Genomic DNA, 15,852 nt, shown 5'->3' on the forward strand with positions numbered 1-15,852 from the left:
GAAAAGAAATTACCCCTGGATAATTTTCATTCCATGGGATGGAACAGAAAGACAAAGTTGATAATACAGATAATCAAACACAGAAAAGAGATTGGAAATGGGATACATGTTCTCCTTATTCCCCTCCTGTCAGGAAGCATTTAACAGGAGGCTTCCTGTGTGCTGCTTTGCATCTGTCAAGAATCCTCTGTCCCTTATTACTTCCTGAATATTCAGGAATTAAGTGGAGTAGCAGACTATCCCGGGGGCTTAGGAATGCATGCATTGCCTTCCTTAGTTTTTCCATATGGTGACGAGTAACTATTTACTAACCCCTTCCGTTTCATGAACCAAACGGTTAAAGTGATTCTTTACAACCCTCTCTCTTTCATATGGATGACCTCATGTTTCCTTGATAACTTCTAAGTTTCGATTTTATCTCTGCTGAAAATAGCTACCTTGTAAGACAGTATAAATACCCACACAACGTTGAATAAAACACCTTTGCTCCATCAGAGCTTGGGTCCCCATGTCTTTCTTTCCTCCTCTCTCTCTCTTTCAGGCTAATTCTCTGGAGCACAGGAACCCGGCGTGCTCATTCTCCTGCCCAGGCTTCTAAGACCCTCTTGAGAAGGCGCACTGTGCCTTCACCCCCTCGGGAGGGCGCCAGGTGCCTTCGTGAGCAACGCAAGCCCTGTATCAAGGACTTTATTGGTTTTCTGTGTAAACCAAGGAATATCAGCCTCTTTCTCTCTCTCTTTTACTTTCTTATCGTCGACTCCGGACCACCAGGTTTCAGTCCATTAAAGGACCTCAACAAGTGGCGTCCAAACAGGAGCCTGGTGCACTTGGCAAATTCAGACAAAGTGACCCCAAGGGCCTATTGAGGCTGCTAAGTACTAAGAGATGGGTAATATGGCTGGAAAGCCCCATCACTTTTCTACTTTACTTCAGCACTTATTTAAAGTTCAGGGACTTTCAGTTTCACATCAGTGAATAGAGGCTTGCCTTCAGACAGTGGATGAATGTAACCCTTGGTTCCCTGATGAAGGTAGTTTTGAATTAGAACAACATAAAATATTTCAGAATTTTCCTACAAGCCCTGCCCCAGTTGCTCCAAGCGCTCCTCCCCTGCCAGCAGGCACGATTCCCAAAGTCTCTCCTTTGCTAGAACCTAATGATTCTGGCAAGGACTCCCCTAAGACACCTTTTGACATTAACACCAACAGCACCTTTCTGAATAACAATAATTGACCTACTCACTCTCCTTCACGACAGAGGCTCTCTGAATTGCTGGCTTTACAATCCCAGGTCTCTGAAGCTGATGGTTTCGCCGCCTTTCCAGTTTTTAGAAATCCTGATGCTCAAGGGCAAATAATACCTCATTATGAGGGTATTAACCTTTTTCACATGCAACAAATTAAAAAAGCTATAACTATGTATGGCCCACATTCGTCTTTTACTAAAGCACTTCTAAATTCTATAACATCCTCTATTGGAGATTTTACTCCCCATGACTGGCGAACTTTCATAACAGCTTTCCTTAAACCAGGAGAAATTCAAATTATGATGTCATCTCAGATTTTATGACAATTTAAAAAGGGGGATAAAATTGCTCAATTACTTCTTTTACCTTACTTTTCTATTAATTCCTCTAATGATGTACGGACAGGTGGATTCGGCAGTACAGATCAAAAACAGTCCTTTTGGACATCATTAGTATCTGAATTTGCCGAACCGACTATAAATGTCAAAATTAATGGTAAAAGATTTTCTGGTCTCCTCGACACTGGGTCTGATAGTACTATTATTTCCAAACATTTATGGCCCAAATCGTGGCCTGTACAAAAAATTTCTTGCCAAATTGCAGAGATTTCTCAAACCAAAGTACAAGAGGTTCATCAGAGTACTCAGATTTATCCCTATGAGAGACCAGAAGGCCAACCTGCAGCACTAAGACCTTATGTGATAGACGCACCCCTTAACCTGATAGGAAGGGACTTCCTTATGCGACGGCAAACTCAGATGTGCATTCCACATCCTACCTAGGGGCCACTGCTCATTTAACAAACAATACAATTATTAGAATAACTTGGAAGAATGACGAGCCTATTTGGACAGAGCAGTGGCCCCTCACCAAAGAGAAATTACAGGCGGCTAAGGAACTTAGATACACAACTAGAATTAAAGCACATTGAGGAATCTTGTTCTCCTTGGAACTCTCCTATTTTTGTTATTAAAAAAAAAAAATCTAACAAATGGTGTCTCCTAACAGACCTTAAAAAAGTTAATGCATCTATGAAACCTATGGGTGCATTACAACCAGGAATCTCATCAGCTACCACTATTCCTCAAAAGTGGCATATTATTATTGCTGATTTACAACTGCTTTTTTAATATACCTTTACACCCTTTAGACAGAGAGAGATTTGCTTTCTCTCCCTTATCCTAATCATACTGGACCCCATAAAGGGTACCAATGGACTGTACTGCCACAGGGATGATGAATTCTCCCACCACGTGTCAGTACTACGTAGCCAACGCCCTTGAGCCTGTGAGAAAGCAATTTCCTAACTTTCTTGTTATTCACTATATGGATGATATACTGTTTTCAGCTCCATCTATCTTAGAAACTCAACACATGTTTGATATAGCTCAACTATGCTTAAAAACCTCTGGATTAATCATTGTCCGTGAAAAAATTCAAACCTCTACACCTTACCATTACTTGGGGTTTGTTCTTAATAGACAACATATTACTCCCCAACTAACTCAGATCCGTACTGATAAACGATCAACCTTAAATGATTTTCAAAAGCTCTTAGGTGATATAAATTGGATTAGACCTTCTTTAGACATTGCTAATTATCAACTGAATAACCTATTTAATACTTTAAAAGGAGATCCTGATTTAAATAGCCCTCGTTCACTTTCTCAAGAGGCACGAAAGGAACTCTATTTGGTGCAAAATAAATTACAAAAACAATTTCTTACTCGCATCAAACTAGATTTACCACTAGAATTATTTGTACTCCCCTCTCCTCATTCTCCCACAGGACTTCTTGCCCAACAAGAACACCCAGTAGAAAGGATCTATACCCATTTTAGGGGAATAAAGTCACGTACACCCTACCTTACTTTAATTGCTCTAATCATTATCAATGGAAGAAATAGGACTAAAACTCTAATTGGCTCTGATCCTCATAAAATTGTAATATCTATCAATAAATCTCAATTTGAGAACACATTAAAAACTTCTACCGATTTCCAAATAGCTTTTCTGGAATATTTTGGAGAAATTTCATTTCATTATCTTTCTGGTAAGCTGTGGAATTTCTTCAAAAATACTGAATTTATTATTTCTAGCATTATCAGCTCACAGCCTATACCACAGGCTAAGGTTTTTTATATAGATAGGACTAAAAACGCCAAAGCTTCGTTCTGGTCTCTTAAGGAATATAAAGTCTTTTATACTAAATTTCATTCTGAGGGAGGTGGGAGGGGGGTTCATGTTTGGGAACACATGTAAGAATTAAAGATTTTAAAATTAAAAAAAAAAAATTTCATTCTACTCAACAAAATAAATTATACACTCTTATTCAACTTATTTGCCTACATCCCTACCCCATTAATATAGTCTCTGACTCTATATATTCAGTTTTTGTATTAAAAAACATAGAAACCTCCACCATAAACTCCCATCAACCTATTATTCAACAACTCTTTTTTGAACTACAATCTGTTGTTAGAAACCGCAATTCTCCCATTTATATCACACATACTCGAGCACATCCTTTCCCTCCCGGTCCCATGACTTACAGTAATGAGCAAGCTGGTAAACTGGTTTCCTTTGGCACTCCGGAAGAACAGCATGCTCTGTTGCGTAACAATGCTGGTTCCCTACACCAGCTATGGAAAATCCCATACCGCCAGGCTAAAGAAATTATTAGTAACTGCTCTACTTGTAGACTCCTACATCTTCAACTCAGCCCGTCGCACAAGGTATTAATCCTCGCGGTTTGCAACCTAATGAACTATGGCAAATGGATGCAACTCATTGCCCTGAACTTTCTCCATCTTCTTTCTTGCATGTCTGTATCGACACTAATTTTCCTTTTATTTGGGCCACACCTCGTCGCAGTGAGGCTACAAAACACGTTATAACTCACTTATTAACTTGTTTTGCTGTAATGGGAACTCCTAGTTCTATAAAAACAGACAATGGCCCTGCCTATATTTCTAGACACTTTAAACAATTTTTACAATCTTTTTCTATCAAACATATTACAGGTATTCATTATAATCCACAGGCACAAGGCATAGTCGAAAGAGCACATCACACACTAAAGTTACAAATAAGAAAATTAAAAAGGGGGAATACACAGGAACACCACTGTCTTTCTTATCTAAAGCAGACTTTACTAGATTCCAACATAAGATATTTTCTAAACCTATAACTATTGTTAATACAGCTTTGTTTTAAATTTTTTTAACTTACCACAGGGAGACATTTTAACGAGGGCAGAAAAGCATTTCAAGGAATTGAAGAACACTTCTCTTCCTCTGCCCATCTGGTACTAAGACGGGTTAACGAAACAATGGAAATCTGGGAAATTAATCTTACAGGGAAAGGGGTATGCTTGTATTTCCCCAGATGGATCCAACAAACTCACATGGCTTCCTCTTTGGAAGATTCGACCCAAGGGGGACCCCGGCCTCCAAAATGGAGACGGGACAACCCCAGGAGGAAGAAATTCCAATATGGGCCATGGTGGCTCTAAAGATCTCTAGGAAGTACCGCCCTCGGTGGCATCACCCTTATGATCTCCCCACTTGGGGACAAATAAAACCCTTACTAATCAAGCTAAAAATCTGGTTTCTCAACAGAGAATGCCCCTGAGTCCTGAATACGTTCTCCTGAGAATTCTCAGGCTCCTGACCTGTGCCTCCCCTGCTCGAACCAGATTAACTAATCAGACTTAACTGGGCTTACTTACTCAACCCCCCTTTATTGCAGGTCATAAAATGGATGGAGAAAACCGATCCTGTCAATGACTCCACCCGTATGCCTCCTCCCTGGAACGTGAAAGGGCCCTCACACCTTGGGGAGGAGGGAAAACTAATTAACATTTCTTTAAGCTATGAAGTCCTTCCCCTGTGACCTGGGCCCAGGAAAATTATGCATAAACGTCAGCCAACAAACTTGGGCTTTCGTCCTGCCTCCAAAAGAAGACTTTCAGACATTGCTTGGATCATTTACTGCCCTTTCTGTGAACCATGTTTATACTGCTGAGACTTTAGGGAAAGAGTTAGGGAAAAAACAAAGAACATTATGCAAAGGGTTTACATATAAGAACTTTACATATACTCCTGTGTGCTGCTTTGCATCTGTCATGAATCCTCTGTCCCTTATTACTTCCTGAATATTCAGGAATTAAGTGGAGTAGCAGACTATCCCGGGGGCTTAGGAATGCATGCATTGCCTTCCTTACTTTTTCCATACGGTGATGAGTAACTATTTACTAACCCCTTCCGTTTCATGAACCATACGGTTAAAGTGATTCTTTACAACCCTCTCTCTTTCATATGGATGACCTCATGTTTCCTTGATAACTTCTAAGTTTCGATTTTATCTCTGCTGAAAATAGCTACCTTGTAAGACAGTATAAATACCCACACAATGTTGAATAAAACACCTTTGCTCCATCAGAGCTTGGGTCCCCATGTCTTTCTTTCTTTCCTCTCTCTCTTTCAGGCTAATTCTCTGGAGCACAGGAACCCGGCGTGCTCATTCTCCTGCCCAGGCTTCTAAGACCTTCTTGAGAAGGCGCACTGTGCCTTCACCCCCTCGAGAGGGCGCCAGGTGCCTTCGTGAGCGACGCAAGCCCCGTATCAAGGACTTTATTGGTTTTCTGCGTAAACCAAGGAATATCAGCCTCTTTCTCTCTCTTTTACTTTCTTATCGTTGACTCCGGACCACCAGGTTCCGGTCCATTAAAGGACCTCAACACCCTCTGTACTTTCAAACTGATTCCTCCTTTCTCCTTCTAAAACCCCAAGTCCTTTGAGGGGCCTACCATCATCCTTTCCCCATTGTGGATATTTTCCCGAGCTCCTGCCTACTTCCCCCATTCAGTGAACAGAACCCCCTCTCCTGTAATTCATGCTATTTCACAATGTCCCAGTTAGAAGGCGAAAAAGCTGTTTAAAATTATCTGAACTAAGAATCTAACTCTGCTTATAAATGAGAAGTATTTCCCCAGTTTTAACTTACATTGAATTTTCCAGGGATGCACCCAGGAAAATGTAATTTAAAGGAAGACTAAAATCAACTATGCGTGAGTGCTCAGTTGCTCAGCTGTGTGGTACTCTTTGCGACTCCATGGGCCGTAGCCCACCATGCCATGTGTCCGTGGAACTTTCCAGGCAAGAATACTGGAGCAGGTTGCCATGCCCTCCTCCAGGGGATCTTCCCAATCCAGGGATCAAACCTGTGTCTCTTGCATCGTCTGCACTGGCGGCCTGATTCTTTACCACTGTGCCACCTGGGAAGCCCCCAAATAAACTACACCTCAACTAAAAAAATAAAAAAGGAAGACTATACCTTGCTTTGTTCAGAATTTTAGAAAGTTGCTATTGTTTGGAACAAAAAACAAAGAAGACGTGTGACTGCCGGCTATGCTGCTGCCCTATCTGAGTAAACAATGCAATGTATCTTTATCAATGTGCATTAGTAGCAACTGCATTCACAGTAAATCTGTATAGGGGTATAAGCATCTGCTTCGGAGAAGGCAATGGCACCCCACTCCAGTACTCTTGCCTGGAAAATCCCATGGACGGAGGAGCCTGGTAGGCTGCGGACCCATGTAACAGTTGAACACAACTGAGCGACTTCACTTTCATTTTTCACTTTTCATGCATTGGGGAAGGAAATGGCAATCCACTCCAGTGTTCTTGCCTGGAGAATCCCAGGGACGGGGGAGCCTGGTGGGCTGCCGTCTATGGGGTCGCACAGAGTTGGACACGACTGAAGCTTCTTAGCAGTAGCAACAGCAGCATCTGCTTACTTCAGTGTAACTACCAGTGGAGTCATACCCCCAAACTTATGCACTGAAATACATATTATTTATTATAAATTACTTTTTATTTGTATTACATTTAGAGCACTATGTGTACATATATTTTTCTTATGAAATATGATATTTCTGAGGCATGAATTTCATTACAGGGTAGTAAAGAATTTCAAAATATGTGGTATAAAAGGGGACACTGAGTCTGATATGGTTGAGAGTCACTGAGTTGGTTCTTCTTTTCATTCTCTTATTACATACAAATAGGTCTGGTCTGTTATTATACTAACAACTTTTATTATCTTGACCCCTCTAGCTAAAGCAACATCCTCAGTCACCTTCTAATTTTAACTTCTTTATTATACACACAATACTTGAAATCATCCCATCAGTGGATTGGCTTATTTATTTACATGCATTTTATTTGTCCCTGCCATTATACAGCAGGCTCTTTTAAGACAGGAACCCTACAATGTCAGTGCTGGCACTCAAATATTTCTTGCCTGCTATCACAACCTAAACCTAGCACAATCCTAAGCACTTAATACTTGGTGAATATCTACTGGCTTAGCGTTTACACATTCAGTGGTTCTTTTCCCTTCCTCTACCTGTCAGAACACTTATCTCTTAAAGGTTCACTAACAGTCCTTTTTGATGGGGATAAGAACCTATGAGAGTCTGTGTTCTGAAAAGAGAGCGGCAAGCAGTTCTTTTTGAATGTCTAAAAGAAGCAAGCAGTTCTTTTGAATACCTACCTTTGTATGTCAAGTACTGGCACTCCCATGTTTTCTTTTGGAGCTTTTCAAAGGACACTGGGCAAGCAAGGCCACAACTCGGTAAAGGTAAGAAGAACTTAAAATTAATTTTCCTGAATCATTTTTTTTCTGTTTTTTAAAGTTCAGGCATAGAATGAGGCACACACACATTCCAGGAGAGGCTCACTATCAACAGAAGCAATGGAACAGTCAGGAATCCTACACTGAGTTAATCATTTCTAAAAACCTCAGTCAATTAAGAAAATACTTGACCTACAGGGGTGGGATGAGGCGGGAGATGGGAGGGAGATTCAAAAGGGAGGGGATATATGTATACTTATGGCTGATTCATGTTGAGGTTTGACAGAAAACAACACAATTCTGTAAAGCAATTATCCTTCAATTAAAAAATAAACAAATTTTTTTTAAAAAGAAAATAATCGAGTTCATTCTGAATAATGGAATAATTAAAACCATGATTTATAATGATCTAATTCTGAAAACAAAAGGTGCAGTTGATCTAAACATGGAAAGAAAGTACTTATGGATTCCTAATTTCTAATTATTTTCTCTCCTTTCTTCACCACTAACTACTGTGTGTGTGTGTGTGTGTGTGTGTGTGTGTGTATTGAATGAAATCAATGTGAAATATCAATATTTCTAAATTACCTTTAAGATACATCAACTAGAAGCTTAATTTCTATATAAATTCTTACCATAAAGACATAGATTAGAACTAAAAGTCTGTGTTTATAAAATGAAATAATTACAGGTAAGAAATCATTCCAACAGACCTTTTTCATTCATCCTTCATACGTATCATGGTGTATATTCAGTCAGCCAAGAAAAACAAAAAAACATTACCTTTTAACGATGTTTAACTTTCTGCCTATGGACCTGGACAGTTCTTGTGAAGATTAATAAACGAATTTCCGATTCCCAAATGTTTTACAACTATTGACAAAAACTTCATAAATGTATCATTTGTCCTTTGTGGATTAAGCAAGAGCTCTAATGTGCCCATTAGTAAAACAGGGCAGCAGTTTTACTCACCATGTTTTGTACCATCAGTGCAAATGTCCAGAGCTGAAGATGCCAATAATATCTTAGTTTTATCATGAAAATGGTTTTGACCCTGGAGACCTCCAAGGGTTTGCAGACCATACTTTGAGAAACGCTGCCCTAGAGCCACTTCCCAAACAAGACACTCCAGGATATGTTCATCAGCATGGTGGTGGTTGTGGTGGTGGGATGCCAATATATCAGAACATTTTTCAAATATAAAAGACTGTTCTTTATTCTGAGTTATGGCCTGTCCTTTCTTAGGTATTAAAATAGATTTTCTTTTATGAAATAAAAGGGGAAACCAGATGGTAGTTTCTTGATTGCACTGCTTTGTTTTTTTTTAATGCCCTTATTTGGCAAACTGGGGCTTCCCTGGTAGCTCAGTGGTAAAGAGTCCGCCTGCAATGCAGGAGACCCGAGTTTGATCCCTAGGTCAGGAAGATCTCCTAGAGAAGGAAATGGCAACCCACTCCAGTATTCTGGCCTGGTAAATCCTATGGACAGAGGAGCCTGGTGGTGGGCTACAGTTCACGGGGTCACAAAAGAGTTTGACACGACTTGACAACTAAACAACAACAAATCTGGCAAAATAAAGTCTGGCCACTGTATGCTAATTTTTTTTTTAGCTCAATGCCCTAGGGTGTCCTTCATCAAACAATTAACAGTTTTCTAGGTGCTCTGAGGCCCTTTCACAAGCTCCAAAACTAAATTCTTCAGGAAACAACTAAGAATGTGCCATGGTGAAACACATTTCAGCCAATCAACAAATCAAATCTGTAAAAAAAACAGCAGCATTCACATGGCATAGCAGATTGGCAAATTTATAGGAACTAGCCATCTATCTGAAACACGTGCCACTAACGAAACCCGTTACTAAGCACCTTACAAATCCCACTCCAAGGATGTCTTCAACTGCACAAACTTCACAGTGGAAATTGCATCTCCTTTCTTCGAAAGCAAAAAAAAAGGTAAACCAGATGATCTTTAAATTCCCTTCCAGTTGACCCTGAAATCAGTGCGATTCAAAGTCCCAGGTAGTTAACTGATTTATGTGTGGTCCTGAAAAATTAGGAAAAGAAAACACAAACTGACTGACACAGACTAACTTACATATTCGGAAAATAGCTTGAAGCACCAAATATCTAGCAATCAAGCCAACATAAACAATACACAAGACAGTAATAACAGGGGAAGGCTATTCCCCCATCAAAGTGTACTTCAGTTAACTAGTTCCAAAGTCTTACTACAGATGGATAATGTGCACTGCAGTTCCAGGGTAACGTGGCAGAGGGAGGGGTTTGGGTGTGCGTTTTTCCAAATTAGATGTATTCTCCCTTCTGAAGTGAAGGATATGAAGAAAGAGGGGGAAAAAAAGTTGAGAGAGAAAAGACAAAAGGAATCACACTTAATTTTATTTAAGGAGGGTGTGTGGAGGAAGATGGAGAACAAGCATGCATAAAGCTCTGATACCAAGAAAAAAGAATAAATTAAGCCCACAGTAAAACTTCAAAATTAAACAGGATAGAATCAATCAGGCTCAAACTAGAGAGAAGTAGATAAAGGGGAAGAATTTGCCGAATTTTCTGCAGCGCTTCCCCAATGAATTATTTCCGAGAGAGGGATCCACCCTCCGTAGCCAAGGCAAGTTATTGCATCAGGCGCCAGTGCTGGAGAAACCCGTTCGGTGCTTCCTACTAGGTCATCTACTCTTGGGGTTTTATTCCGAGCTTCTGGTTCTACCTGACTGGATGTGAGAATACCCTGTCCTCTCTAAATTCTGATGTCCATGCAGTGCCCTAGGAAAAGGAGGCCTGGATTAAACCACCAAGCTCTCCACTCCATGAAACCTCCCTCCCTTCCACAAAATCAAATTTCAAAATGTTCCATACGAAGGATGGCTGCCTTCACCAAGTAACTCAGGAACATTTACAGCTTCCCACGTTTACGATCTGAAAGCTCACTCGTTTCAAGTGGTCTTTTCGGAACCCAGAAAATGACAGGAGCGAAGGATGATGAACTCACATTATTAGAAGAGAGGGAGGAAGTTCAAAACCTCCCCTTCTCCAGGTTTCAACTATTTCACTTTTTCAGCGGACCATTCGGCTCACTAAGCACCGAATGAAGATGTCAAGGAAGAAACACTATTTAAAGCATCTTGAAGATTTAAAAAAAAGAGTCAGGCGGTAAGAAGAGAGAACCCGCAGCTTCTTCGGATCGTAACTGACCAGGGAGGAATTAGGAATCTCGCCACCCAGGAAGCACAAAGAACATAGCAGGGACAGGAAATCTAAAATTGAGGTTATTGAGCTAGAACAGGGTGGAGAAGCTAAGGGCTACAGATCCCAGCGTCATCGGAGAGGGAAGAGGCAAGGCAGTAACAAGGACTGGGAAAGGAGAACAGATGGCGAGAGAAGGGAGGCAGGATGTCGAGGGATCCGCGGGAGTCACCCAAGGAGAGGGGAGGAGAGGGGTCCACGCGAGGGAAGGTGGCCGGCGCACGCGGGGACTTGAGTTCAAAGTGAAAGAGGCGAGGAAGATGCCTGGAAACCAAGGGCTTTCAGAGAATGAAAGAGACGGGTAATCGATGAGGTGGACCGGTGCCCGGGAAAAAGAGAGAGAGAAGATGAGAAGGAGGGGACCAGGAGGGAGGAGAGCCGGGGCTGAGTGCAAAGCGCAGAATGCCGGTACCTGCTGGCGCACGGCTAGTCTGAGAGGTGCCAGCACCTCCTCAGCCCCGGCGCCGTCCATGCTGCTCCGGGAGGCGGCGGCGGGGAACCAGGTCGGGGCGCGGGCGGGCTTGCTGATGGGCCGGCAGGGCAGGAGCGGAGGCCGGGCCGGGAGACCCGCTGGCAGCGACTGCAGCAGAGCGGCGCGGGCAGCTCTAAGCAGCGCCGGACGCAGAGAGGGCATGAGCCGGCAGCGCTGGGAGGTCGGGAGCGGGCGGCGGCGGAAGCGGCGCGCGCGGCCGGGCCGGGAGCATGATGAAATCGCCGCGTAAACGCGGCGGCGCGCGCAGCCGCACACTCCCCACCCCGCGACGCGGCGCCGGGTCGCCACCGGCCGATTCGACACAAAACCCCGGAAGGACCCGGAGTCCTTCAGAGCCCCGAAAGGGCTTGAGCCGCCTCGGGCGTGCACGAGGGCTGTGGGGCCCCAGGTAGACCCCCGGCGAACAGATTTGCACAGTGCGTTAGTGGACATTTAAGGACTCAGCCCTGTCCGAGACACGCGGACTGAGACTCACGAGGACCTTCAGAGCACAGGCGTGTACAGGGACACTGACGTTCTGGCCGACCCACGGGAGTACACACTTCTGTTTCTGTTCTTTCGCCCCCTGGTTCTTAAAGGGTCATGTCCGACTCTGCGACCCCATGGACTGTAGCCCGCCAGGCTCCTCTGCCCATGGGATTATTCAGGCAAGAATACTTTGAGTGCGTTGTCATTTCCCCCTCCAGGAGGTCTTCCCCACCCAGGCATGGAACCCACGTCTCCTGCATTGGCAGGCGGATTCTCTACCACTGAGCTACCTGGGTGGGCGTCAAAACAGATAGAGGCTTAGACTTAGTGTTGCCCAAGCTCAGATGACCCCCAGAGAAGGAGACAGGTAAAGAGAAGTGAATGGTCTGTTCATCTTCACCCATCCATGCCCTTCCCAATGTCCAGACAAAAACTGAAGAAAGGGAGAATGATGGACTTATTTGGAGGAAATCAGTGCTGACCATCCTTTGCTGGGCGAACAAGATTTCAATCAGCAAAGATGAGGAAAGGCAAGAGGCAGAGACATGAGACTGGAAAGCGATACTGTGCCAGGGAGTGGAGAGAGCATCCAAGTGCCCCGGCTTCCCTCTGCTTGGCCCTGCCTCAGCTGACCTGACTCATGGTTAGGCCCCAGATGATGGACCCTCTGGAAGTGGCTTCTTCTCTCCCTCCTGCCGCAAGGGCAGGTTGGCTGAAAAAGCTGGATTCTGTTTCCGCAGAGAGAATAGAAAAATAAGGAATGTGTTAATTTTAGAAATAGCATTACACACACCCACTAGAATGCCTAAAATGGAAATGATGGAAAATGCTAGGAGATGCTCAGGAACCCTCCCACACAGCTGAGGGAAATGTGGATTGGTACAGACTTTGGAGGACAGTTTTGACAGTATCTCCTGAAACCAACGGTACACACCTTAGTCCAAAGTGGAGGAGGTGAGGAAGATGCCTCGAAATCAAGTCTTCCAGGGAATGAAAGGGGTCATGGGCAAAGAGGACCCGTGCCCAGGAGTGTACAAGAGTACACAGGCTCAACAGACTGAAGCCAGAACTGTGAAAACTTCATAGTACTTCTCCTCCTCTTTCAGTTTGTGGTTCTAGAGGAGTACACACAACTTAGCATAAGCAGAGCAGGTACAGAATGTTAAATAATTTGTATTCTTAAAGCTTTTATTTCAAGATTTAATTTTGGGGGATAGAATATATACTTTTATTGAAGTATAATTTACAATGTTGAATTTCAAGTGTATAGCAAAGTGATTCAGTTATACATTCATACATATATATTTTTTTCAGATTCTTTTCTATTACTGGTTATTACAATATACTGAGTATAGTTCCCTGGGCTATACAGTAAGTCTTTGTAGTATGACTGTTTTCTACACAGAGAATATATTTAAGTTTGTTAACCTGACATGAAACTTAAATATTAGGCACCTGCTAGAAGAGACTTCATTTAGTACAAGCTTTGATTTTTATTAATTATAACTTTTATTTGGCTTTATTTTAATAGGTAATTTTATATTTTTAATTGAAGTATAGTTGATATACAATACTGTATAAGTTTCAGGTGTACAAGATAGTGATTCACAATTTTTAAGGGACTGAGAGAGGGTGAGCTGGTTGGATGGCATCATTGCCCCAGTGGATGTGAGTCTGAGCAAACTGCAGGAGATAGTGAAGGACGGGGAAGCCTGGCATGCTGCAGTCCATGGAGCTGCAAAGAGTCGGACACAGCTGAGCAACTGAACAACAGCAACAGCACTCCGCTTACAGCTTTTTATAAAATATTGGTTATATTCTCTGTGTTGTACAGCATATCCTTGTAGCTTATTTTATACATAATAGTTCATACTCTTAATCCCTTGCCCTTATGTTGCCTCTTTATCCTTCTCTCTCCCTACAGGTAACCACTAGTTTGTATTTTATTTGTTGATGTTCCTTCACCAAGTCTTGTCCAATTCATTGTGGCTCGCCTGTCCTTCACTATCTCCCAGACCTTGTTCACATTCATGTTCATTGATTTGGTGATGCTATCTAACCATCTCATCCTCTGCTGCCCCCTTCTCCTTTTGCCTTCAATCTTTCCCAACATCAGGGTCTTTGCCAATCGGTCAACTTTTTGCATCAGGTGGGCAAAGTATTGGAGCTTCAGCTTTCGCCCATCAGTCCTTGCAATGAACATTCAGTGTCAATTTCCTTTGGGATTGACTGGTTTGATCTCCTTGCTACCCAAGGGACTCTCAAGAGTCCTCCAGCACTACATTTCAGAAGCATCAGTTCTTTGGCACTGAGCTTTCTTTATGGTCCAACTCTTACATCCGTACATGAGCCTGTTTCTTTTTTGTTATAGTCACTAGTTTGTTTTATTTTTTAGATACCACGTATAAGTGGTATCATACAGTATTTCTCTTTGACTTATTTCACTTAGCATAATATCCTCCAAGTCCATCCATGTTGCTGCAAATGCAAAGTTTCATTCCTTTTTATGGCTGAGTAGTATTCCAATGTACCACATCTTCTTTTTATCCATTCATCTGTTGATGGACACTTGGGTTGCTTCAGTATTTTGGCAATTGTAGATAATACTTCAGTGAACATTGGGGTGCAGGTATTTTTTTCAAGTTTGTCTTTTTGGTGTTTCTTCAAGTATATGCAGGAGTGGAATGATATTGTAGTTCTAGTCTTAGTTTTTTGAGAAAACTCCATACTGTTTTTCACAGTGGCTGCATCAATTTACATTCCTGCCAACAATGTGTGAGGGTTCTGTTTTCTTCACATCCTAGCCAACATTTGTTATTTGTATTCTTTTTGATGATAGCCGTTTTGACAGGTGTGAGGTGATATCTCACGGATAGGTTTTGATTTGCATTTCTCTGATGATTAGCAGTGTTGAGCATCTTTTCATGTGCCTGCTGACCATCTGCATTTCCTCTTTGAAAAAATTTCTGTTCAGTTATTCTGCCCATTTTTTAATCAGTTGTTTTTTTGATATTGACTTGTATGAGCTGTTTAGATATTTTGTATATGCACCCTTTGTTAGTCATATCATTTGCAAATATTTTCTCCCATTCAGTAAGTTGCCTTTTTTTGGTCAGTGGTTTCATTTGTTATGCAATAGCTTTTAAGTTTACTTATGTTTATTTTTGCTTTTACATTTTACATTTGTTTATTTTTGCTTTTATTAGGAAACAGATCCAAAAACAAAAAACATTGCAATGAATTGTGTCAGAGTGTTCTGCCTGTATTTTCCTCTAGGAGTTTTGTGGTTTCTGGTCTTACATTTAGGTCTTCAAAACATGTTAATTTAAGTTTGTATAGGGTGTGGGAGAATGTTCTAATTTCATTCTTTTATTAATACATGTAGCTGTCCACTTTTCCCAAAACCACTTACTGAAGAGATTGTCTTTTCCCTGTTGTATATGCTTGCTTCCCTTGGCATGGATTCATTGACCACAGCACATGAGTTTATATCTGTGCTCTCTATTCTGTTGCATTGAGCTGTCTGTCTGTTTTTGTGGCAGTACCATGCTGTTTTAATTAGCTTTATAGTGTAGTCTAGAGTAAGGGAGGGTGATTCCTCCAGCTCTGTTCATTTCTCTCAAAATCATTTTGGTTATTTGGGCTCTTTTGTGTTTCCATATAAATTTTAGAATTATTTGTATTTTTAAATTTTTTATTTCAAATTTTGATATTTGTTAAGCTTAGTTTTTGGCTTTATTTTAATT

General features: G+C 41.8%; 1 protein-coding gene across 1 annotated transcript in view; it reads right to left on the reverse strand.

The window, feature by feature from the left end:
* Positions 1 to 11,807, reverse strand: part of GARS1 (glycyl-tRNA synthetase 1) — a 49,702-nt gene extending 37,895 nt beyond the window's left edge. The window contains exon 1 of the mRNA XM_052638450.1: positions 11,558 to 11,807. Coding sequence (XP_052494410.1) covers positions 11,558 to 11,779 — 222 coding nt within the window. The 5' untranslated portion in view covers positions 11,780 to 11,807. The remainder of the gene's footprint in view (positions 1 to 11,557) is intronic.
* Positions 11,808 to 15,852: the final 4,045 nt, after the last annotated feature.

Source organism: Budorcas taxicolor, chromosome 4 (assembly GCF_023091745.1).
Source record: "Budorcas taxicolor isolate Tak-1 chromosome 4, Takin1.1, whole genome shotgun sequence".
NCBI lineage: Eukaryota > Metazoa > Chordata > Mammalia > Artiodactyla > Bovidae > Budorcas > Budorcas taxicolor.